Source organism: Ptychodera flava, chromosome 6 (assembly GCF_041260155.1).
Source record: "Ptychodera flava strain L36383 chromosome 6, AS_Pfla_20210202, whole genome shotgun sequence".
In the NCBI taxonomy this organism is placed as follows: domain Eukaryota; kingdom Metazoa; phylum Hemichordata; class Enteropneusta; family Ptychoderidae; genus Ptychodera; species Ptychodera flava.
In genome coordinates this window covers 46272635-46300152 of record NC_091933.1, presented here as the reverse complement: position 1 = coordinate 46300152, position 27518 = coordinate 46272635, and the positions used below count along the sequence as shown (strand labels likewise).

General features: G+C 38.8%; 1 protein-coding gene across 4 annotated transcripts; it reads right to left on the bottom strand.

The window, feature by feature from the left end:
* Positions 1-898: 898 nt before the first annotated feature.
* On the bottom strand, positions 899-26060 carry LOC139135968 (uncharacterized). Of its 4 annotated transcripts, XM_070703770.1 has the most exons (7): positions 19991-20171; positions 13109-13205; positions 11484-11618; positions 9508-9547; positions 7628-7750; positions 6555-6773; positions 911-2971 (listed from the first exon to the last, which is right to left on the bottom strand). In XM_070703770.1, the coding sequence occupies exons 3-7, from the start codon at positions 11592-11594 to the stop codon at positions 2586-2588; spliced, it is 879 nt and encodes a 292-aa protein (XP_070559871.1). In that variant the 5' UTR covers positions 11595-11618; positions 13109-13205; positions 19991-20171; the 3' UTR covers positions 911-2585. The 4 variants fall into 4 exon arrangements, with proteins under 4 accessions (XP_070559867.1, XP_070559871.1, XP_070559870.1 ...); XM_070703766.1 differs by lacking the exon at positions 9508-9547 and having other exon boundaries at positions 899-2971; positions 19991-20331; XM_070703769.1 differs by lacking the exons at positions 9508-9547; positions 19991-20171 and adding an exon at positions 26040-26060.
* Positions 26061-27518: the final 1458 nt, after the last annotated feature.

Sequence of the window (27518 nt, the reverse complement as noted above, 5' to 3'; positions counted from 1 at the left end):
GATGAAGGAGTAGCAAGTTTGGAATTTTGCAATGGTACTTTATCCCTCAAATCTGAATTTGAATCTGAAACAGTGAATAGTACAAGCGTATTATCAACCTCCGGTGCCGGTATGGTGTCTATATCTATGACCAACAAATTCGATAGAGATTTTGTTTATTTTTTGTTTCAAATTACTTTCTTGCATGCTGTCTTCAACACTAGGGGTCGACCATTCATTTTAATATTTGTAATTGACGATGTACGTCACATTACACCTATCGCTATGAGATTGATTATAACGGGATGTCATATCAATACGTGGAAGAAAAGTCACCATGTCAAATTATTTTGAAAAATGGCAAGCTTTGTATCTACAGTCTCTGCTTTGTAGGCTTTAGCGAATACCTGAGATACACTAGTACTATGTCAGTTTTAAAGTCGTCTTGGCGGTAGGTTTGTATTAAACCCTGTTTATCTTGTCTGTTGCCTGGATTCATGTTACTTGTTTTACATGTCTGTTTCGTTGATTGGAAATTTAGTCAAGATCAAAAAGAGAGATACAACTTCTAGTTATAGATGTAGACTCTCTGGTGAAAGTAACGTTGCTTTTTAGTTTGCATCGGGGACATATAATATCATTTCTTCTTACAATCAACTACAGCTGAAACATGATTACATTCATATGAAGCATTCTATCGCAATGCCTACCGGGTACATGTAGCCAGTCTTGCCAGTTGTCGTCGAGGGCGCAGTTCACAGAGAATACCACAAGGCCTATACAAGCACGTAGAGCATTTGGCAGATCACGATTTCGTCACGATGAGGTAGTTATAAACATTAGCTAATAAAATTTAACAATTTAGTTCAAAGAGACAACCAAAAGCGAGTTTCAAATAAGAATGAAGCCAAAATCTGTTCAAGGTCTTTTTCGTGGAAAAAATTTAATTTTATGAAATAAAGAAAAGTTTTCATCTTTTGTGAAATGACACAAGACCAATATATAAGATATTAACTAGACAACATATATCGACACAGCATTATCCAAAAGATGTGACTGTTGAAGTAATGAAATGATCATCAAACCAATGGCAATCGTACCCAACTCAACTTAATAAGAAAAACATATAAAATTTGTCGAAGAATCTGAAAAGTATTATAGCGATAAAAATGAAATGTTGCATCTCAGCTTTTGTTCGTAACCTAGTTAAAATTAACAAGTGTCCCACACATCCGTATTCTATCGGCAAAAATGTATTGACGTATGCATTACTGAGTATCTCTAAATTTGGCCTTGACATAAGCTGTGCCTCAGGCTCAAGTACAGTCCTTCCCTTCAGTGAGTGTTTTATTCCAAAACTTTATAAACTGTGGGTGAAGCATTTTAATACTAACAAACAAACTACTCCTGATGAGATCGGCACAACATACCTATGGGCAATCTGCGTTGAATGATACCTTGTACTTTTGACTAGCACAACTATGGTCAAGCTAACAATTCATTTAATGCATGGAGAAAGGGAGTGCAAACTCTATGAGCAGTTTATAGTCCATGATGCTCTGAATGTGTTCACAGGGTTTCGATTATGAGTTGACTCGGATAACTTCACGATGGAATGATATTATCAATCGGAGCATTGTTGATACTACAATTTGATATGACACTATAGAACCTGCATATGTCTAGTTAAAGGATTCGATCATACGAGTCTTGTTTACGGGCGATGAGCAGTTAAGCTAATTTCATCCAACATTTTCCACTGTGAGAGTCGTCGTTCTCAGCAATTATATCAGCCTGACCGTCAGATGCACGTAAGAATTCATAACAGACTGAGAAAAATGTAAATGAGGACGTCCAAACACGTGAGACAAGACGTCATTGGAAAGTATCATTTGGATTACATCTCATTGCCATGGCAACGTGAACTTGTACTGATTCGGTAATCAGCCGTAACGCCCGCGTCTTGTTTTCTTTTGCTCATTTCTGAAACCCAAGAATAGCATATAAGAGTAATTTTGTCATCTTTCAGCAGTTCTACCTTCATCTATAAATACTCATGATATTCTAACCATCGAGTTACATCGTCTACCTCAACTAGTTCAAGATATACATACAAGTTCTACAAAAAGTCTACCTTTAACTAGAAACAACCGTTATGTCGTGTTATAACTTACACAAAGTCCCATGTATATGTATTACATACATTCATAACATGGATAATATGCAACACAACTTTATGCAAATGACGTGCGCGCTCTTTAACCTCATCTCGTTTGCCCAATAAAATATTGATTTTGACGTCTCATGAACTGCCGAACACGGGCCAAACAATGATAGGGCCACACAGAGCTGTCTCGTGAGGTCTTCTGTGATTGTTTGTCTTCATGTCCTAAAGACAATGCCATTACATCTTCGGACAAATGCTGAGTACCCTAGTGACGGTAAGGACCTTTAGCTTGCACTAACCACAGCCACGGGACCGTGCACTAACCAAATCGGGTAAATCTATCATTTTGAAGTTATGTACACTGTTAACAGTGTTTCCTCTACTTATTGCTCTCAAGTAAATTGGAAGTTCCATGAGATGTACTGAGACCCATAAAGTCTCACACATTTGTTTCTATCCTAGTCCGTTCATGCTCATTTTCGTTTTCATTTCCATAAAACACTTCATCGCATTCCGGTACTTCCTCAATCGCCAGTTGGGTTTGTGAATTCTCCCTAAATTTGAATCTTGTTGCAGCCTCGTACGTTGGGGGCGGTGTTTCGGGAACGCTGCTCTGTCTCTGTGTGACCCTGTTGTACTCCGGCGGTTGATCCGGTGTCGGCAAGTACGGCGACGGGGAGTTTGGATCTCCGTCGTAGCTGTTTCCGTCAGGGTAGCTGGGTATATGCACCCGTCGTCCGTCCGGTAACTGTAAAGTATTCGCCGACAAGTTTGAGAGACGTCGACTTTCAAATGGTTGGTACCAGGATGGGCGATATGAGTATCCTAAAATACGGACAGAGAATACTATTATTGTTTTTATCCTGCGAGTTATGGTGTATCAAGTGAAAAGGGATACAGTTGTCGGAACTGCGCTCAAAGGTCGTATGGGACCCATACCACTAATGTAAACACTGTATCCAAGGTACGATGGTGATTGATGAAAGTTAAAACATGTCTATTATAATCTGCATCGTATAATTTAAATATTGCAACTATGATAATGAGGGGCATGTAGAATATCGTGCACGAAATACACCGTTCTGGACAAGAAACTCGCACAGGCGCAGTTCCGACGACTGTTCCCTTTAATAATTGAAGGTGTGGTGATTTTTATTGTCTCTGAGGTACGCTGTTGTCATATATTGTCGTTATTACTGATTAATGATTAGTTCAAAGATAAATCTTACAAGCAAACAACTTTTCGGTCGGATATAGGTCTACTCTGACTGGGCCCCTTTCTGAGAAAAAATAAGTACAATTAACCAAAATATCAAAAATATAAAATTTTTAAGAGGACATTATAAGCCCTCCTCGTCAAAAAAGATTTGTTTCTGGTCCTTGACATTCAGCAAAAGTGATGCGATGACGCAATTTCCTTTTTCCGTCTTTTTGTATTCCTAACAAAGCTGGGTTGGCACCATTGATGCAATTTTTATTGTCTTTTATCACTGGCTGCAAAATACTTCCGGTTTATTTTAGCATTTTTGGATATGCATCATAAAAACTTTGAATTGAGGCCGGTCACCACACGACGAGAAAAAAGACATTTATACGAGAAAAAAGACACGACGGTTATGAAATGACGCGCGCTGACCAGGAACAAATCTACTTTGGAGCTAATAGTCTGGATCAGTCTCAATGATTTCGACACTACAAGAAATACAAACACACTTTTGGAATCAGAGGATAAGCGCACGTTGCTGAAATGTTTGAAAGAAAAGTGATCGCCTTGAGTCATGTACAGTCGAAATATGCCGAGAATTTGGAACAATACTTTAGATGTGGCTTGAATTGAGAATGCTGTTTTCCAGTTTTGCGTCTGGTATGTTCTCTATATCCATATTTGCTGTCAAAACGTCTTCTAAATTTGCTTTCTTTCGTTATTTTTCACTACGGTACGGAAGACTGTAAGATTGATTTAAACTGTGAAGGGTCTTTCGTAACATCTTGTTTCTGGAACAATTTTCATCTATCTTCACTTGATAAGCATAAATAGCAACAGATCGTCTCACACATTTGTTATAATGGAAAGTGTGACACGGAAAGTAGCTGTAACTTTTTCTGGTTTTTTTTTTTACAATTTTCAATGTCAAAAACAGTTTCCAAGAGTATTAACTTTAAAAACTCAGGCTATATATGTGTAAGCTACATTGTTATTGTTGACGAGTGAGGTTTGGTCCACACAAACGTACACAACCAGTATGCATTTTACACGTATAGATGATGTCTCGACAAGCTAGGTGTTTCTCACATGCCTTAGGATTAAAACTTGCAGTTGACAGTAAAAACCAAAAACCAAAATGGAAAAAAATCGCCAATAGGGACGGCTACTGATCAGACGCACAGAGTAAAGTAAATTATCTTCGGGATTAAACGCCTAGATAAATTTATCGCATACGTACAATACAGCGTGTAATGCGCGAAATGCGATCTTCAAACACACCATAATTTTTGTTACACAAGTCTAGAGTAAACATTTTGATCACCGGATATTGAATTCGCCACGCGCAAACGCTCATAATATGCCCATTATTTTTCTACATCGGAAAGTATATAATTTATGATATTATTTGATATAGAATGAAGTACAGCCGGCGCCAGTGTCCCTGTGGAAGTTACAGTCTATGAAATAGGCATATCTTCTCAGCATAATCGGTGTCATGTTGTGTCTTTTCCGATATATTACAATGTAATGCTGAGTACAGGAAATAATGGAAATGTCACGAATGAATCATATCCATCAACAATATCAGTTAGCCAAGCTCGTCTGTAATAGAGTGATCTCTTGTACTTTAATAATTCTTCCATCCCTACATGAGTGTCAATCCCGACTGTATTTTATATTGAAACTGAAAAGTCAAATGGCCTGGGGTCAAATGAGGACAAAACATCACTAGCCGTCTACCAATATGGCGTACGAACCGTACGAAATACGCTTAAATGTAGTTAAATTTGGTTTTGAGGAATAATGCTCAGGTTGCGGCAAAAGACAGACCTGTATTTTAGATTTAGTGGCTGCTACGGCGGAATTAATCAGGGTTGTTGAATGGGAGTTAATGAGTTGAGAGCGGTCTTTTATTTATGGAATTTTTGACAACGAATTTTTCCTCTCGGTCTAACGTTACTTTCCACATGAATAAATATTTGCAGACAATATTGGGAATTCAAAATGCTGTCAATCTGTGATTGATATATATATATATATATATATATATATATATATATATATATAATAAATATGAAAACACATCAAGTATGTTTGGTACCTATTACTCGAGTTTCACGCATACACGCGATCGTCAGATAGGTAGATTATATATATAAATATATATTTATATATATATATGTGTGTGTGTGTGTGTGTGTGTGTGTGTGTGTGTGTGTGTGTGCTTATGTTTGTGTATATATCGCATATTCTTGACTGTGCAGTGACGTCAGTATGTGGAACGCAAGAGAGCGAGGTGAACGAGAGATCAGATGATACAGAATAGTGAATGGTACAGAAATTGTGTGAATAAAGCAGAACTGAAAGTTATGTCATTTATGTATGTTGAAACTTTGAATATTGATTTGGTGGTTGAAAAGTCCGAACTTCAATTATTTGATTTCATCGCGCTGTGACGCAAAAATAGCTATCAAAATTAGAACACGTCAAGTATATTACAGATGCCTGTCATCTGTAGCACGGTCTCATTTGAAATCGTTATACTTTTCTGTGCCCTTGTATCGAGCATTATAATCTCCTGGGAAGGCACACGCAAAGCCGTTGCCATAACGTTGTCGGTGAAAAACATTTCTCTACGTCAAATCAAACGTTTAGGGAATCGGGAATGAATATGCATACACACTCGCGTGCTTTATGCTTTGGCACGAGTGTGTTTGTATGTCAATGACAACGTCATGCGTCTTTGGTTGTGACTTTGAAGGATTCAACGCGCACTTGCTTGATATATGTCATGTTCCAAAAGCACACTCTTGCACTAAACTATGTGTACCGTTCGCACTCTTTTCATCGCGCTTTTGGCTGCAGATGTCAGTTGAATCGCTCAAAGTCTTTGAAAGCTGGCAGTTCCAATGTCTTTAATTTTGACAAATTTTTAAATACAATTTGAAAAACATGGTTACGTATTAACTCTTGAAAATGTTCTCTTGTTTATGAGAATTGTCATAAAATCTGTTCAAATTAAAAAGTGGACACTACTATTTCAAACATAGGATTTACCGAGACAATTGTTCAATCTATTTCATGCTGAAAGGTAAATAGAGTTATACCGTGTACAAAACTACGTAAAACTGAGATATGTTTACAAATGATGTAATACCTGGAGTATTTTGAAAGTGTCGATGACGTTTTATTGTTACCTACTTCTTTCGCCGAACTGTCCCTCTTCTCTTATCACAGGTCGTGTACTGTGCTGTGGCGGATCATTTGTACGTGCGTTAGGATGCCGGAGGGCTATGCAAATGCAGCATAAACAAAGTCCAAATATGGAAAGTAACGACACAACAGTTGCCACTATGATGACACGTGATGTGTAGCTTTCATCCAGGTGATACTCGACGTCATCCGACTCATCAGTGGGATCTGAAATGTACAAAAATATTTTATTAGGTTTGAAAATATTTTAATGTCTGTAAGATTTAACCATAGACCCTCGAGGGTCTATGATTTAACTTTATGTACAGAAGAAGTTCGTCTTTATGGTGATTAAAAAAAAAACTTGATGTCGGTGAATTGATGAACTACCTCTATGTAACCATACGACTACCGGAACACAAAATGACCCAGTGCTTACCGCCTATGGCTCTTACAGTACCTGTATGACATAATATTGACGACTCTTGGCAACCAATCATGAACAAGAAAAACTATCGCCATATTAGCAAGACTGAAAGATTGGGTCCACATTGCTCTGTTTCACAAAGCAATACAATGCTAGGGAGTCCACGTGCTTCACAAAGATATGAAAGGCCCCTTCGAAGATATGGCTGTTTTCATATGGGATAATGGGACCAGTATTATTCAGTTACACTGGTATATTTACTAGGTAGGACGGTATCACAAATACTGATACACACGTCTCCTATCGGATACAAGGAAAATATTACTCATTGAAGGATAGATAATTATATGAAAATGGAGAAACGTTGCGCTGTTTATTTATCTGTTTGTTTTGCTTTTTGAGTATTTGCATAAGGTGAAAGATTCGAAACACACAAAACTGACATCGTGTACAGAAAGCTGTACATATTTAAGTCAAAATCGACAAATTTAGGTAAAAGCAATGTTGCAAGGCAATAGCCGCTGATAGTGTTACAAAGAATCGGCAAACGCAAGCTGCTACCTGGCTTTATATTGTCTACTGCGACAAAGTACAATTAAAAATGTAAAAAAAATATGTCAGAATTCAACATCCTATATCATATTGACCCACGAACCTTGAAAATCCTTCTGTTCACAAAATGCACCACGGTAACCGTCTCTGCAGGAACAAAATCCAGACACACACATACCATTATGATTGCAATCATATGAGTTGCTACAGTCTGGACGGACAGTTTCTGAAACAAATGAGAACTAGTTATGAACGAGTATGGCCTTTCCTTTGAGGGCAAGATCGCCTCCCTTTTGGGAACTCGTTGAGCTCTTGGAGTCATGCTCAGTGAGACAGTTGATCCCGAACATGCTTCGGCCTTTGATAGTTTGACTCATACCTCCCCCGTGAGAAAGGGGAGCAAAGTCACCTTGGCTGTACATGAGAATAATACTTTGTATTCGGCTTTCATTGCGTTTATTTTATATTTTTTCTCGGCTTTCATTGCGTTTATATTATATATTTTCTCGACATAAATCTAGGAAGTAGCATTTTTGTAATCGCTTCATTACTGTTTACTATTTATTTCTGTACGGAGATGGTCTAACGAGAGTTCACAAACAGTCACCTATAGAAAAAAAATTATCGTTGGCGAGAGATATGACCACAGGGAATTGAGTAATCTTCTTCTTCTTCTTCTTCTTGTTGTTGTTATTGTTGTTGTTGTTGATGGTGATGATGGTGATGATGATGATGATGACGATAATAAAAAATATTAAAAAACAATGTGTCATTCCTTGCTGTTGTTTGTCGATGTTGTAGATAATTGTAAAAGAAAACTGTAATCGTGACAAAAAAACGACGTGGGTCGCCCAACGTCACTCCCGTCCTATTATACAACCGGACGGGAGTGACGTTGGGCGACCTACGTCGTTTTTTTTTGTCACGATGACAGCTCTCTTTTACAATTATCTACAACAACAGCAAGGAATGACACATTGTTTTATAATATTTTTTTATTATCATCATCATCATCATCATCACCATCAACAACAACAAAAACAACAACAACAACAACAACAAGATTACTCAATTCCCTGTGATATCACCTTTGAAAGAGATTTGACCAAGTCTTATTGATTATTGATCGACACTTCCGCGACAAACAGAGAGTATGGTATCACGACCTCATGGGTGTACACCAGGGAAGAGAGGACGTTGGCTGTGAGCTGCTAGATTTAATGACGCATTGTACATTCGGCTGTCAAACAGACACACCAAATGTGTCTAACTTGTCAAGAACTCTCAACTGTAAAAACTGCGATGCCTGTAGACGAGATGGAATAGAATGGAGATCGTAATTGAAAACGTGGACCCTGGGACATTTTCAGGACAAGTGTAAGGCAGGTTGACTTATATATCTCAATCATACACTGGTAAATTGAAGCTTCGTTACCTGTAACCTTTGATGTATGGTTCGGTCTTTTCGCTGTGTTTTAAAAAAGGGTTTCTTATAATACTGCACTCCCGAAATCCTGGCAAAATACCCAGTATCCAACTTGTCAAAATAGCCATCCTTTGATTGACGTTTGATGCAATCGTCAGGTGAATTTTAGTTTAGAGTAGAATTTGCCCCTCTGGCATTGTATTTTAAACAATGCATTGTGTTGTGCGTGGCCAGTACTTTAATTTTTTAAGATGTAGGAAGAAAAATGATAAATTGATTAAAAATAATGAATTTGCTAGCCTTTGTCCCTTTCACACTATAATCAGAAAATTTCAAATTCACTACTGTCCTACTTTGTCTCGAATCATGCACGATGGGCTGGCAGCGAGTCTTTGATAGCATTTAAATGAATTCGACGCCCATTCTTCTGTGTTCAGATGTAGTTACATAAAATTGAATAAAGCTACGCACATCTTCGCTGTATTTAAGCTCTTAAAATTTGACCTTTGACCCGGACACCATTAACTTGCTACGGAAGTCTGGCTTCCATATCATACCTATTCTGTCGTTCTGAAGTCGTTCACCGGCTTGCTCGATCTGTGGGTGTCAAATTTATTTTCTTACTGTAACTACAACATAACAAGGTGTTACAGACCAAAGTATGGATCAGAATTGATCAAGAGATGAACTGCAATATACAGATGACATCATATACTGTAATGAGGATATTACGCTTACAGTGCCATGGTTCTAACTCTCATGCCGTATCTGTCACTTGATGTCAAGTCCCTATATATAATTTCAATTTTACAATCAAAATACAACATTTAAGGTGATATTGTTTGTACATTAGTTATATTAGAAGATTGGTTCTAATTTACAGATGACACTTTTGATGAACATTGATGCTGTTTAAGTATATAACGACTGTCATGTTATGATATTCATCAGGATGTATATTCTTCTGTGACTGTCATATTGAATAAAACGCGGATTTAAACGGTTCAAATCCTGACACGCCAACGTGTCACACGAAAAGTGACAATGACACACCCTTTCAAAGGATTGCTGAGCAGAAAGAGGTCAACCGGCGAGTAAAACGCTACGTGAGTGAATGTCAGCTTTGTCGGCTACGAAATCGATCGAATCCACCAACTGCGTAATGTCATGGGTTAAATTCAAAGGTAGCTCACGAGGTCGGTGTGAAACCACTCAGGCGAATTCTCAACGGATTAGTTTCATCGTGTCACCCGTCGTAAATTTTGGTAAGTAACATTAAATTCTCTCAGTACTCAAATCAGGAATTCCATTTCAGATGAATCACAACCAATTGTAATCGCTCAGATGTAAAGATTCTTTTACAGGCAGTTTCCAAGTGTTTCATGCTTTCTCTGCGTATAACATTATAGCAGTAAATTATATTACTTTATTTGACACGAATAGCCCATCAATTACCCAAATCTAAATATCATTTTAACCGAATTAACCTTGTTCTACGAGATGTTTTATGACCATAAAAAATTAGTTTATGATTTTTTTCTTCCCATCCTGACATAATTTTAGATTACGTAATCCCCCGTCATTTAATCTCATATAATCTAAATCGGTTCACCTCGTGTCACCCGTCGATTTCCACATCTGATCCTTCTGCTCATTTGGGCAAACATGATCCGTGAACTTGAAAAATATCACCTGTTCTTTTTTAATCCGACAATGTCACTTCACTGTGAATTAATATGCTCGGTGCGTTTTACTATTTCGAGGATTATCCATTAACTAAGTAAGTACAGCTGTACTATGGTGTGCGCAAGTTCCTTGAGAGCATAATCTCAGCACTGGATGTTACCGTTGTATTTTATACGGAAATTTCAAGTGAGATATTTGGAAATAAAATACCGCTATTTGCACTGGTCGGCCTAGATAGTAACACGATGTGTGCATTAAACGAACTGCTTCAGCACTGTTTTATCGTTTGATGAGGTCTTACATCTGTAGAATCAGCCTTGCTCGTTAGAGAATGAGTCATACACTATCAAAGAGCACGTCGCGGGTAATGGCGAGACTGTCAGAATCTGATCAATTATCTCATCAACAAACAAATGGAACTTATAAGATGATATTCTGACAACACTCGTCCATCGCAATATTCCAAATGGGGGTCATCGAGTTTCTGCGAAGGCGGTAACCCCGAACGTAGCTCTGAAGCATTTTTCTTTAGGAACGAAGGGTGTGCGGAAGACCATATGAAACACATTTGGTTGTGTGATCACATATGAGTTATGAGATGACGTACAACAGACTTGAAAAACAGATGTACCCATGGGTCAATTTGAATCCATGCAGTCACGGGACGTCTTGACTGTTATGAGTGTCACAGTTTGGATGATAAAAATATCATTGTTTGAACCCCGTAATCTGCATCGATCGCGCCACAATTCATCATTGCTCTCGTTTCCCCTTTCAGGTCACGTCATTCTCTCGCGATAACTTCAACAGATAACGGAGAAGCAGGACTCCGTTGTCGCCTACTCACCGTACTCGCATCGGAACCCATAGTAACCATCTGTGCAGAGACAGACGTTGAATACACATGTGCCGCCGTGTTTGCAACCGCCAACGACGTCACAGCCACCAAAGTTGTCATCCGGCCACAGCGTGTTGTTCGATTCTGGAAAAAACCCAAAAAACAGTAACATGGCGGCAAACGTGTAAAATGCAAGTGATATCCACAATGATTGTCTGTATTTGGTTGAGGTCATTACACAGTCATCAGGTCATTGACAAAGACAGGATACAATGCTTCCTATCAAGTTACACACATAGCATCACATGCCAATAATATGCACTATACAATTCTCTGTAATTGAAATTTCAAAGTAGCTAAAAACATCGAAGATCATTGTAGGCCTAAATCACTTTATCTTATAATAGGATCTTTTAAAAGATGCCCCACTTGATGATTTATGTACATAGGTTAACTCTAATTGTAAATAAGACATTTTAATGAACTGCAGAGATAGGATAACTACGGCTTTGCCGTCCGACAGGAAGAATAGATAATACAGCGATACTGAGGTTGATGAAGGGCATTTATAAAGGGGTACGTGCTGATCATGAATACTCGTGACGGTAAAACTTTTAAAACTGATGCGCTGATTAAAAATATCTATGTGTAAAAATAGAACCGAAACGATTCTTTTTACATCGAATTGTCATTTTATACTGTTTAAGAGACGTGATGCATAGAGGTGTTTCTCTAGTACTTAATTTTGTAAGATGTAATGTTATTCAGCACTGATCCAATTGAGTGATCAAACAGATGGAAATAAATAAATCGCGGTAAGAACAAAAAGAAGGAAAATTAATATGAAACGTTGGCCATGAAAGAAATTATAGTATCATGAAAATCGCCTAAATTGCGCACAGCGCAGTCTTCCACGATAATTGAATGGAAGAGTTAAATTTTCCATACGGATCTCACTGTATCGAGCTAGTTTTCTTCAAAATAAATGCTCTGTATGACGGAAACAGGATAAAGGTCAGTCTGAAAATAAAGTTATATAAATAATGCCTTCAATTTGTCACAAAATGTTATTTCGTTAGTAATTCTACTCTGCTCACATTATCCGTTATCTGGAGTGAGATGGGCATTGTGTACATTTCATTTGAAGATCTCCATTGCAAACCTATTTCTGGTCGTATGGAGATTATTACGCTGACATTTTCTACAAGGCTTAACAATATGGCACCATGGCTGATCCGAAATGAATCTACAATCTATAATTAAATGCTAATCATCTGTAGCTGCCATTGGGATCAGTTCTGATGACTACATGTAAATCCATAGACAGCGGCAACCGTTGGATGAATTCTATCCTGCTAACACTCTTGTTTCTCGAACTAAACAAAGATACTCAGTACAGATTGGAAGGTTATATATTCCTTCTTATTTCATTGGAAAAAATCTCATTCATTTTAATTTAGGTCACGTCACCCGATACACTCAAGATTTTTCAAATCTTAACGGCTTACAAGACTTGCTCAGTCAATTTCACGGTCAAAGGCCAATAGAGTGTTGCATTTCAACAAAGACAATTTCCAGATACAGAGTCATAAAAGTGTGTGACCATGAAGTTGCAATATGGTGGATGAACTTACTCCTTGTTGTCACGACAACGAGGCAGTGCGACAAGAAGACGATAGAAGGCAGGAACGTTACCATGGCAACGCGGCGGTGAAGAAGTGCTCGCTACTCCTGCAGAAATAAAGTGAAATTGAAAATGTCAGTTGATGTATTGCGCCCGGATGTCTGAAATATTTTCACAGAAAGACGGGAGATAAGTCGAACGCTGACTACGTTCTTTAATTATCACATCGTACACGGTATTAAATACTAGAACAATTCACAACTCGTCACCGGCGGCCCTCCCTGCACTGATTTCAAAATTCTAAGTGGCCACTCTCCTACGTCATCAGCATGGCTGATGTCATATTAATGCAAATTTCAGTGTTCCTAGAATACTTGTAAGGCCAAAGTAAGTGAATTCTTGTTTTGCGTCCAATTTCAGAATTTTTTGAGGGGAAAACCCGTAAACTTTCCTTACATAATTTCCCGTTGTTAACAATGTTCTGTCGTGAATTCAAGCCTTCACTGTTAAATTGCTACAAAATGCATGATACAGCAATCATCATTTCACAAACTTTTAAACAACTTGAATGCGCTGACGTTCGTTCTATGGTACCGTATAGCTGCAACATTATGGTACGTGTTGTATAAGAAACTATAAAAAAGGCCAACTGATTCTTACTCGAGTGTGCGTGTGTTTTAAGCTAGTATGCCCCTCGAAAGTGAGAGACTTAAACTTTTGCTCAAACTTTCCTTAATGAAACTTTCAACCATTCTCTTACCGAATCAAGATAAAAATTATGGGTCACCGTGCAGAGTTTGGTCCTACAGAAACAAATTACCAAATATCAACCGGTAGTTGAAATTTAAAATGAACGCCAGCCCTGTATTAACTCTATGGAGGAATTATAATTTTCGATTTTCAAAAATCTAGAACTGTGAAAATTGTTCAAACACGAAGAAGCTTTCAAATAAGCTCCCACAAGTGGTATATCAGAATAATATTGAAAAAAAAATTTGAGGGTCAGAATATTTGTCCCCGAGGCGCATTTTACCTAAACCGAGTACTCTTTGGAATTTTGAGTGGAAGCAAAAGAGTTTACTAGGCTTTATGCTGAATAAAACGACATGATGGCGGCAACGTGTGCATTACAAGAAAAGTTACTGTAAAAATATGCCAGTACACATTTGTGATAATAAATACCAAAATGTCCTCGTAGAGTACATCGATCAAGTTTAGACATGGCTTTTACGACCCTTGTGTCATACGTCACAAAGTCCTTTATGGCACACTTAAGGGACATTTAGTATGACCATGCCAATGGGCCTTTTTAAGTGAAATGAATGGAACATTTTCTCTTTGAAGTTAACGATTCTCGGTCATGCCATTGTTATTTCACTTTATTATGCCATTATATCTTGATTTCACTTTATTATGCCATTATATCTTGATTTCACTTTATTATGCCATTATGTCTTGATTTCTGACTACTTTGCAAGACTTGAGAATTCAACGTTCTTGAGGATACATTCCGTGGTGAAGTATGCAAAGTGTTGACGTAAACGAAAGTACCGGCAAGATGTCTCTGCAAATTACAGATGTTCTTTCATTCCCCGTCGGCGAAGGCAGGCTCATTCAACAGCAAAGACGGGTATGATGGAGAGATGAAACCATAGAAAGTGGACCTACACCGTCTATTATGTAGCGTACAGAAGTTATAAGACTGATATCAGGACGATACTTGAAAAATATTCCCTTATATATAATACAAACATCAATTCAAGCACCAACTCAAATGTCGAAACTGTAGAGTGTGCAACGTTACAATGTAAGTATAATGAGTGAAGGTACAAAGCGCTGAAGATCCACTCGATCATAATGGAGTGATTAATGTGGTTTTGACCTTATGAATCTTGTCCATTTATGTGATCCAAGTCACGACGTTTTCTCATGTACAACTACTTTCAATTGCACGTTGTCCCTGAGCGAATTAAAGAAGCAAACACCATAAAGCGAGACGTGTCACAGTCCACGCTGCGAGGTTGTTCACATTTGTAGTGTACGCCAGATGGCTGGGTGTAGATCGTAAATTCTAGCGTATATAGCAAAGCACCGATTTGGTATTCAAACACTCGACTAAAGGATGTAGTATTGATTTAAATGCACCTAGGAGAGGCGATTATAGATACTACTATTTGCATCCCTGTGAAAGAAAACCTACTCAAACGGTTTGGAATCAGAAAGGAATGATACAATACACGTTGCTTCGGTCGAAGTTGATTAGTGCTACTCGACTAGTCTGTCGGCAAACAGGGTAGTCGTTGAATATGACCCACTTTTCAAGTACGCGGGTCTTCGCATGCCTTGCGTCTGTGTGTCTCTCTACATGAGGCGCCATCTGCAGAGTTTTGAAGACATAATTCACCAAAAGTTGCACGTTCATGAACAGATTCTACATACAAAGATAAATTAATGATACTGATTGGAAAGCTACCGACTGTCGACAGATCACATTCCACAGAACGAAGGAATGCCACAAAACATTAATACTAACAATTGGTATTCATATTACATCACACTACATGATAGTATTTTGTACTAACAGGCATTATGTTATACGATGGTGTCTTGTCCGACATTGCATATTATATTATAGTTATTTAGTTACAAATAGTTTTCTGTTAAATATTCCATGTCATGTAATGAAATGTTCTAATTGTGAACGAGTCTACTTGCCATGGCCTACTTTACGGAAAATGACGCACGACTGTTTGGTATAATATGGAACAATAGATTGAATATGCATTTTGTTGCCGGTCATAGTTTAAAGACACACGGTTTGACTATAAAACGATTGATTATGTCCATAGTTTAACTAAATTAAAATTGGAGTTTCGGAGCACATTTGCCGTCTAGAGGTATCGGTTAGCAATGTCCTCCGCCTGCGGTTGTTCAGTCATAGCTACGTAACGTTACGGCCTCTGTCAGCAGATAATAAAGCACGTGACTTGTCGAAATAAAAAGACACCATGTAATATTAAAACAAAAACAACATGAGATTTGCGGCATGTCCTCCAGGGATCGAGTTCAGAGAACAAAACAATGTACTTACATCGGCTGTGTAGACATATACATGACCAAACATATCTCAACCATCTTTCCGCATATCCGATCGCGGCATGGGAAGAGAGATACACGAGCTGACTTTGCAGTTTACAGCAGGATTCTGGGCGGCAAACAGACGGATTGTCTGCATCACTGCACTGTTTCTGTATATTTCATAAGTAATAATTCGATGAATAGCCGGCATCCTGTTCCATTCAATTTTTAACTCGGCATTTCATTTACATCTCGAACAGCGGACAATTTACTACCGCTACTTGAAGGTCGTATAAATGCGACATCCTTCAAAAATGAATTTATCATGATAAATTGTTTGGCATTCTTTGGTAAATATCTGTATGGCTGTCTTATGTTACCGTGCAAGCAAATTGTTAGACATGGGGACGCGATGGTTGAGATGGGGCGACTGAAATCTCCGTTAACGACTGAAATACTCTGTTACTGATAAACCACTTTTATCATCGCTATCAGCAAATAATCAATACATATATCATCGACGCGACAACACTACCTGCAATTGCAATTGCACGGAATAAAATAGTAAGGGGTGGACCATTTGATATCCTGGGGGTTGGCAGATTTAGTGGGGAAAAGACTCCGAGAGGTTGCCTTTGAAAAAATCCGACTAAGCATGGCAAAACAATAAAAATGCCAGCAGATACAGAGTAAAAATAATATGGACATTTACTTAAAGTCTTTACTTAAAATTTTCGGCTCGCTCTCCGGGGCGCTCCGTTTTATGACATCTCTGATTTTCGGCGTGCCCTTCCGGCACACCATTTTCACAGTATCTTTCAACACCAGCGCACCCTTCGGGCATGTTATTTTCATAAAATCTTTCATTTTCGATGCACCCTTTGGTCATGACATTTTCATATCATCTCAATTCATTATATTTCATTATTGTTCATTAATGCCCTCACCGACTAATATTTTAACTATCACTTTTGCTGTTGTTTTATCCAGAGTTTCAATTTGAAATATTACATAGCATTATTCATTTGTTGTGCTTACGTTACAGTTGCTCATCCTTATTCCTGAAAATATCTTGAATATTGTTTTCAAAGGCTTTTAAAATGTTGGATTTATCAAGCGTTCTTGTAAATATTTTAATAGCATCAAAGTTTTAAAAACATTGTATGTCTCCTACGTCAGAAGCCACGTTGAATACTGCTCACCCATCTGGTCCCCTCATCAATTATATTTAATAAAGAAATTAGAAAGAGTCCAAATAAAATTTATCAAGTATCTTTGTTTCCGTTCATCGATGGCTTACTAAAGGGCTCTGTTTGGTAACCTATGTTATGAATTTCGCCTTCCCACATTGGAGAACAGGCGAAAATTTTTAGACACTCGTTTTCTTTATAAAATCCTTCACTCGGTTTATAGTGTACCAGATGTTCTTGCACAGATTCATTTTAACGTTCCTGCTTTTACATTGCGTCGTGCTGTTCTTTTCAGACCAGTGTCAGCACGTACGAATATCTTGAAACACTCATTTTTATCACGATCTCAGACATATTTTAATTCTATCTGTAACAAGCAAAATTTAGATATTTTTAATGACTTCAGTGATTTTCGTCATGGATTATGTAAGATCCTTTTTTCTGAATAATTACTTTTATCTGGATGTATTTCTGTGTATCTTTCGCTTTATTGCTGTTTTTTTGCTTTTTCTTATGTGAATTCTCCTGTCTGTTTGTTTACGTTGTAACTGTTATATACTTTTCGTTTTTGTATTATATTTTTATTTTCAAACGAACCTATTATTGGGGCAACCTGTTGGTTCGAGATTAAATTAAAAAAAAACCCCAAAAAACCAAACTTAATTCAGCTTGTCCACACAGCCTGCACTGCATATCATGTGTCCATTGCTGTTATTTACAATGGTGTGCCAGGTTTATCATGACTTGTCATCAAAAGTATTTGTTGTACATACAGAGATACTACTCTTTTTCCAATTTCTAGCAACTTTAAGCACAACTTTTGCAATTCAGTGTGTTGAGGGTTGGACAATGATGCAAGAATTTGCCATAAAATATACCTACTTATACTGTCCCTAATTTATGTCCCTAATTTATGATTTAGTTTGTGTTTCAAAACATGTAGGATAGAACTGTTAACATCCGAATACTATCATAGAAGCTGCATTCCAAAATGAATAGCCATACCTCAATATGAACTAATGTATCACATCAACTCTTGAAACATTAGAAATCCCAAGAAATTCTTTGATATAGACTTATGCAAAAAATGCATCTTGCTTTCTTTGCATTAGTGAAAAAGTAAATATTTTTCCGTTTTCGGATTCACTTGTCTCAAATGACAAGGTAATAATTAGAAATCCTTTCGTGTCTAATATATTTTCAGTCTCCAAGTAAATTCCTTAAGCTATTCAAGATGGCCACCAAATAATCCCATTTTAATATTTTCAAATTCAATTGTTCTCTATCAGGAAGGGGACACACCCTCCTAACTACCACCACCACCAAGTGTCATTTCAGTATTCAACTACTTCTATACATTCGTAGTCTTTCAAATCCTTAGTCGGGTTGTGCCACATGCTGGAACAAACTTTATCACTGACAGTGGCAGTGCTTTTCTTACACTTGGTTTCCATCAGTAATTTTGCTGTAGTAAAGGAGGCTTCTATCTTCTTTCCACCTTTCTGGCATTCTGAAACAGATGATGTTTGCCTATAGTTCCATGTAAACTTTTGTGCCGCTCTACATTTCTTTCCTCATTCAGTTTTGTCATATGAAGAAAAGCATCTTTAAAAAGAACAGCAAATATTGTTGGCATTTCAGCACGCATATGCACGCGAAAAAAATAGATTCTTCTGAGAAGGGATGTGAAAACAAAGATGCTAGAATTCGCACAGTTGCAAAAAATGATTCCTGGTGAAGCAGGGAGAAAACAAAAATTCTCCAGGGTCAATCTTCAATCCCCTCCCCCAATATCAAATGGTCCACCCATATTCGCTTCTCGCAACTGTCCTTAGAACGGCAGCAACATATATAATAGCTTTACTGAGCAACAAGGGAAGATTGTCTCAGGTCGGACATCATGCATGTGACCGTCAAATAGTCCGTCCTTCCACGCTCTGCAAATAGCAACATTCCCCTCTCAACCGTCGGCTCGTTAAAATATTTTGTGACGATTCACCGACATTCAATAAGTACGCTAGTGACTGATTTGATTCAAGGTCAAAGCTTACAATGGTTTGTACGAAGGAGTTTTAACAGGATGCAATCATTGATATGAAACCACTCACCCATGTTGACTGTATTTCAATAAGAAACGTGCTCCGAGACCTATGAGTACGTAGCCCTGCGTACTGTGCTGTGTGTTTACGCCCGAAACACACAGCACGGTACGCAGGGCTATATGAGTACGCAGTTCGTCGACTGCACACCGGCAATGGCATCGACAACACGCGGCTTGGGTCTGAGAGGCACGTTGGCGAATTTATCGCTGTGTGGAAGGCCATTATAGAAGGGGTCCCGTTTTCAACAACGATACAGGAAGGACCAACCTGAAAAAGCTACGCTACGTAGGTTACGAATGGACAATCTCAAATGAACCGTTTTACAGACTGTACAAGGGAGTGATGGACATGTATGAGTGAAACAAAGGCAAATAGGCCTACAACAGACCGCCATATTGATCGGAGTGCGAGTTGTAAACATGGTCACGAAGCTGCCACCACTGTGTACTGGGCGTAAAAGTCAAAGTAGTCAGCTATATGGAACAGGAGAAATTGATTCGCCAAAGGGCAGACACGGCTTACCTTTTACGACTTATCAGAACGTTGTATTAATCAACACACTCCATTAGCAGTTGCGGATACTAGTGATCTCAACGATTCAATTGTTTCGGAAGACAGCCATCGATCGTGGACGGGGAAAAATATACGATCTCTCTTATAAAATAGGAGAAGTGGTTCAACCCAATGTGCTGACATAGAGTGTGACCTTTGACCTGTGTATCGATCTTGGACCCTGCTATTGCTTTACCATCTTCAACTCCTTGCTAAAATGCTAATGGTTTTTCACGTCAGCAACGAAGTCTTTGCAATTCAGTGCAATGACACCTATCACATGTCTTTCTGTTCGGTACGTAGATTGCATTGCCTGATTGTTTTTCACTATCCAGGACGCGACAACTGCCCTCTGTGGGCTCAGTTAGTGGAGGTAATGTGAGCTCGTTTACTCTATTCAAGCTATCATGGTGTCATGTCTGATAATTTATTTTTTGCAAAGAGTAATCATTTACAATGTTTGTCGCCGGCATCTAAAATCTCGGCGGAGAACATTATAGTAGTAGTCATCATCATTATACTCCTCCTCCTCCTCCTCCTGTGCTTCATCATCATCATCATCATCATCATCATCATCATCATCATCATCATATCCAAAACAACAACAGCAATATTCTCCTCCTCGTCCTCACCATTGTAGTCGTCATCATCATCATCATCATCATCATCATCATCATCATCATCATCATCATCATCACCACCATCGTCACTGTCATGAACGTGAGACAGTCTCCAGGGTAACCGGTCATCACTAGGTTTGAACAACCAGTCCTATGGGTTTCCTTCCAAAACAAATCCGTTATTTATATTAAAAGCCATGCAACACGGCTGACATGACCTACACCTGGTGATCATCATTTTCAATCAATAATATGAACTGCCTATATGACATAAACTAACAGACAATCTTGTTCTTTGAATCCAGTGGCAAGTTCCTGCTCTACACAGATATAATTTACGAGATGGGGCACTCTAAACTAGAAATCCATGATGCGTTGATTGAAAGGATGGCGATACGGTTTAAATTGAAACCTGAATTGAAATATAAATCGATAGCAGAACTATATTGCTTGCAGCCAGATTATACTTCATTGTTCGCATGTCAATGTCTCCGGTACTATACCGTCACAGAGTGTCTATAGCAATGCTCTCGGATTTTCTAAGGACAGCACTAGCTACCCTTTTATCAAAGGATTTCATTCCTCTTGTAGAGGATCTTTACAATCGGGTGTTGTCACTGGGTGGTGATACAGAAAATATTTACATGCATTGTAATATAACCATTACAAGTCTTACATGAGCTGTGCCAATGTATACACACAAATACATTATGTGACGTAATTATCGAGAGATAGATGATTGGCTATCATACAGACAGGCGTTTAAATTGGCTTTGAAACAATAAAGCTAGATCGGTTGATATGCCCTTTCTTCTTGATCAGTAAAAAGACGGCATTATTACTGTGAAAGCATGAATATGATCGAATGTCCACAGCGTGATCAGCCACCGGTTGCTAGGTAACAGATAATTGGTAGAAGTCGTGTACTAAACATCTGCCCCTTGGATACTTACATTGAATTAATGTAGTCGAGTTGGTAGCGAGATCAGCTATTATGTAACGTATGAACGGTGAATATGTTCAATAGGTGGTGAGTGCATCGTTTATTGATTATATAGTGTGGTCATTTGTCGATGTCACTGGTGTTATCCGTGAGCTGTCGTATGAACTAGGGATACCTATATTAGGAATAAACAAAGCGTGTGTAGCTGTGGAAACGAATCAATACCGTCATTGAGTTTCAAAATCCTCTGCATCTATGAGATTGTCTCCTCCACATTCTTCTGCCGTCCATTCCATATCTTTTGGAAGTTGATGAAGGCTTATTCTACTTCATATCATTCTACTGTAGATTAATTCACTGTTGTCTACTGCACGAATGAAATCATATCAGACGACTGTCAATCAAAGCACACGTGCAATCTCTCTGCTATCAAGCGATTCATATTTTATCTACTGCCAACGAGCAGACGACAGCTGACGCATTTCCAATAATTTGTACTTTCTATCATCGATCTCACTCTCCGCTGTCAACCAAATCATATTCGTGTACTGCCAGCCGCTCACGTTGATTTCCTGTAAGTCAATTTATCGTCGTCATCCTCTTCGATAAGTTCAGCATCTATCTACTGACAGAAAGTTTACATTAAGGTTGTATGAGCCTCGAAAGTGAAAGATTAACCTTTTGCTCAAACTATCCTCAATGGAACTTTCAACAATAATCTTACCAAATCAAGAATAAAAATCAGAGGTCACCATGCCAAGTTTGGTACCAGAGAAGCAAATTACCTAACATTTATCGACATTTCAAATTCAAAATGGCCGCTATCTCCATGTTAACTCTATGAAAAAAAATAAATATTCGATTTTCGAAAAACTAAGACTATGAAAACTTTTCTTACCCCAAGAGCTTTAAAATGAGCCCCCACAAGTGGTAGATCAGAAAGAAGAATATTTGGGAGCCCGAATACCTATCTCAGAGTACATTAAGGGAAGAACACTACGAAGGGTGGTGAGAAACCCCAACGTTTCTTTAAAGCTCCATGATGTGTAACTTTTCGATCATTTTACAGCATTTTTATCCTGTTTTACACCCAAATAGTAACGAACTGCCCGTCGTTCAACCACTGTACACAGCCTGCATGCGTGAAATCTTCAGTGTCATAGCTGACGATTGAATTATATGTATGTCAGGACTTGGATTCGTTTGTGGCCAGTATCATGAATGTAGTATCCAATGCCCCTTTCTGGCAGAACGCATAGTAAATTGTATTTCAACGTAATTTTGAGAGAAGAGTACTTGAAAAATACACACTTTAAAGAATAATTTCAACGAACACAGTTTCAAATTTACAGCTAAAGAGTAAACAAAAATATTATCAATATTTACAACTATTGCGCTTTTGCCGAAAGGTTTGGGCCGACTCGCAGCGATTTCGAAGCTGTTATCCAATTGGGTGGCTGAATCTTACCAATATAATGAAAACAATACAAATAGACTCCCTAAGTGGCTGTGAATAGTGACAATCGACCAATCAGATATAACCTTGCAAACACGCTGCGAGTCAGCCGAAAGGTTTTGCTGCGGTACACATGATAGATTAGAGTAATAAGTAATCACTAAATATACAACACATAACTTTTTACCGTTATTTAACGCAAGTGATTGTGCCACTTTTCTACTCACGCGAAAATCACGTGGTTAATAACGCAGATATTGGCATGTAGTGTTGACTGAGTGGTTGACACTCGATATAATAGAGAAACATGATCACGTACGTTCTATTATCGCCGGTCACTGCTTTGGCAAGGCGCTGAGGTTAAAAGACGACAGGTAAAGCCCCTTCCAGTTGTTTATGGTTGAAGCGTTTCTGGCTCTGTCAAATATGAAGTGACGTGTGCAATAAACCAAAACTTTACCACCGAATTCTACACGCACAGGTATATGCATGACGAATTTGCTTGCCTCACAAAATATATGCTGCAATACTGTTGCGAAGTCACTGAGTAGTGTTGTTCGCGGATCTTATCGAGCTGATAGCAACTACAGCCCTATAAACATCGACGACAGCCCTATAACATCAGCGACAGCCCTATAACATCAGCGACAGCCCTATAACATCAACGACAGCCCTATAACATCAACGACGGCCCTATAACATCAACGACAGCCCTATAACATCAACGACAGCCCTATAACATCAACGACAGCCCTATAACATCAACGACGGCCCTATAACATCAACGACAGCCCTATAACATCAACGACAGCCCTATAACATCAACGACGGCCCTATAACATCAACGACGGCCCTATAACATCAACGACAGCCCTATAACATCAACGACAGCCCTATAACATCAACGACGGCCCTATAACATCAACGACAGCCCTATAACATCAACGACAGCCCTATAACATCAACGACGGCCCTATAACATCAACGACAGCCCTATAACATCAACGACAGCCCTATAACATCAACGACGGCCCTATAACATCAACGACGGCCCTATAACATCAACGACGGCCCTATAACATCAACGACAGCCCTATAACATCAACGACGGCCCTATAACATCAACGACGGCCCTATAACATCAACGACAGCCCTATAACATCAACGACGGCCCTATAACATCAACGACGGCCCTATAACATCAACGACAGCCCTATAACATCAACGACAGCCCTATAACATCAACGACAGCCCTATAACATCAACGACAGCCCTATAACATCAACGACAGCCCTATAACATCAACGACAGCCCTATAACATCAAACGACAGCCCTATAACATCAACGACAGCCCTATTACATCAACGACAGCCCTATAACATCAACGACAGCCCTATAACATCAACGACAGCCCTATAACATCAACGACGGCCCTATAACATCAACGACAGCCCTATAACATCAACGACAGCCCTATAACATCAACGACAGCCCTATAACATCAACGACAGCCCTATAACATCAACGACAGCCCTATAACATCAACTACAGCCCTATAACATCAACGACAGCCCTATAACATCAGCGACAGCCCTATAACATCAACGACAGCCCTATAACATCAACGACAGCCCTATAACATCAACGACAGCCCTATAACATCAACGACGGCCCTATAACATCAACGACAGCCCTATAACATCAACGACAGCCCTATTACATCAACGACAGCCCTATAACATCAACGACAGCCCTATAACATCAACGACAGCCCTATAACATCAACGACAGCCCTATAACATCAGCGACAGCCCTATAACATCAACGACAGCCCTATAACATCAACGACAGCCCTATAACATCAACGACAGCCCTATAACATCAACGACAGCCCTATAACATCAACGACAGCCCTATAACATCAACGACAGCCCTATAACATCAACGACGGCCCTATAACATCAACGACAGCCCTATAAACTTCAACGGGCATTTGAAAACAACCTAGAAATTATGTTCTTATGATTTATTTTTCGGTGAAACGTTTGTTTGTGGGTTTGTTTAGGGTACCAACTGCACATGCTCGGTTACTCCTTCATTACATTGAAATGACCAAATTTTCACTACAGACCGAGTGTGACGTATCGCAACTGATGAAAACACGTTCGGACAAGAATTCTCTCAATAGCGATATGCATGATAATGTTTTTATAGCCTGTGCATGTGTTGACAAGCCAAATACTTGGTTTTCCACGCTGATGTAGTCCATACGCTGAAAGAAAAGAACAATTCAAAACTTGTCACAGGTACAGTCACTTAGGACTGTATACTTACCAAACAACTCGATATCGAGGCAGGGAGGGTAATTGCGTGAATAAATAAAACTCCTTCGAAAACACAATCCAAATTTTCAGGACCGTCTCATTTCTTCCTCCATCCAAAATTTACGATTCATTTAATCCCCGGTCCTTTTGACACCATAGCGTTATTGTCACATGTTGTATTTGATAATAGGTTGATCGATCAATAGTCGTTCTAAAAAGGTCGTTCTGAAAAGTCGTTTAGTTGGTTTATGGCTTGCTGTCGATGACATACTATTGATGGTCTACAATATTTGCCTGACTTCTGACTAACGCATGTAATTGGAACTGCAGCCCGATTTTTAGGGAGAGTTGAGTATTTTGTTTTGTTTAATTTGTTTCGTATGTAGTACGAAGACGTCTGTTAGGTCGCTATTCGAATCAAATACAAAACACCCAATGCTGCATGGAAAAACTCTTTGATTTCTTCCCCTGGATTTTTCGATGACTTGTCCAGCCAGGCATGTTTGATGTCGGACTTCGGGGGTTTTGTGGAGACGTGCCAATTCCTTTAAGGTCTGTCCTTGTCAGGTGACCCCGATTCCAGAATTCCAACAATTACAATTGTAATTGCAGTCACGAGAATCCAGATATTCTCCTAACGGTAATCACAAGGAGACAACGGAAATGATTACTTACCTCGTGTGTGATCTCTGACACCTTCAAGAGGAACTCTCAACTATTATCGTTAGTTCTCGCGAGATTTGGGGAATATGTTCAATAAATAACCACGTAGGGACAGGGAAAATGAAGAACTCATTTGAGGACTCTCTTTTGAAGGGAATTTCATGAGGTATAAAGCCAGAGAAGAGCTCCCATCACTGGTATTTATGCAAAGACTTAGATAATTCGACCGAGGAAAAGCAGACATCTAGCATTGCCACTACGTCGCACCCATCACATCATTCAACGTCACCGGCGACGATTCCTGTGGTTAACTATCGAATGCCGTCTTACACAAATAATTTCAGAGAGCAATTTCCGACGCCTACGAGATATGAAACTTTCACAAACTACAATGTTCACAATTTCCAGATCCGCCGTCGAAAACGACAGAGAAAATACGTCAGACCGTCTCTTCACACCCGAAACGTCCAACCTTATGCGCAGGCAACATTTGAAAGGCGTGGATGTCGATAAAATCTTACAGTTCTTGGGAAAAACCTTAGGGGTTTTCTCAATTCAAGTCCTGAAATTCAAATTAGAATGACCTGGCTTAGCATATAGAAAATAACGCCTGATATTCTCGCAGGGGAGTTACGTCTAATAACGGCAGGATAATAGAGCATACTTCTATACGATCCATTAGGTTCTTACCAAGGCGATTTCGACTTCGCTATGTCATTAAAAGACGATCCATGGTTAATGTTTTACTTATGCATATTTTGTTATGTGGGTTAAATTTACAAAATCACACCTACCATAATTGAAACATGCATCCAGATGTCTAACAACTAGGGTACTTAGAAATGAATAATCTGTGGAGAGAAATTGTCCACTCAGTGTAAACGAGACACTTAGTGAAAAGTGCGAAAGATCACACTTAAAAGCTAATTCTGAATGGGGCATTGCGAGGTAACAGAAGCCATTCCCTATAATCCGTTAGATTACTGATAAAATAAAGCAATAGCTGAAACTGCATCAACTCTGTCGCTCCCTTCAAGAGCATTGGTTACACAATCTTCAACATGGCGGAGATGTCTTGACGTGCCATGCCTCGTTATCTAGACAGGGCATAATGCAGGTTTTGCTGATACTAACAACAATTTAGCCGTCCCAGTAAGAAATCGTCCATACATCTTGTAGGCACATGTTTGATGTGCTCCTCTGGGAGATAATGGGATTCATTCGTTTGAAACACTGCTGTACGTATTCTTCTAATGGCCAGTAGAAACATTGAAAGATTTAACTTAATCGATGTCATCGCCATTTTACACATGGAGTGTGTACCTATCCATGTCATACTTGGCTACTACCTAATACATTACGAGAAACGGAGCTGACATCTCCTCAGTGCCTTTGAACAAGCAAGACGTTGTTTTAAAATACGACATTGAGAAAATGCGAATCAAAATTGGATGAAATGTTTGGATTTGGTGAAAGATTTCAGGAGAAATG

Excerpts from the sequence above, each read along its gene's own strand:
- LOC139135968 (XM_070703769.1), bottom strand. The coding sequence starts at position 13,172 with ATGGTAACGTTCCTGCCTTCTATCGTCTTCTTGTCGCACTGCCTCGTT. Across the intron at positions 11,619-13,108 it reads CGTTGTCGTGACAACAAGGA|AATCGAACAACACGCTGTGG; the intron begins GTAAGTTCATCC and ends GGTTTTTTCCAG. Across the intron at positions 2,972-6,554 it reads GGGACAGTTCGGCGAAAGAA|GATACTCATATCGCCCATCC; the intron begins GTAGGTAACAAT and ends TCCGTATTTTAG.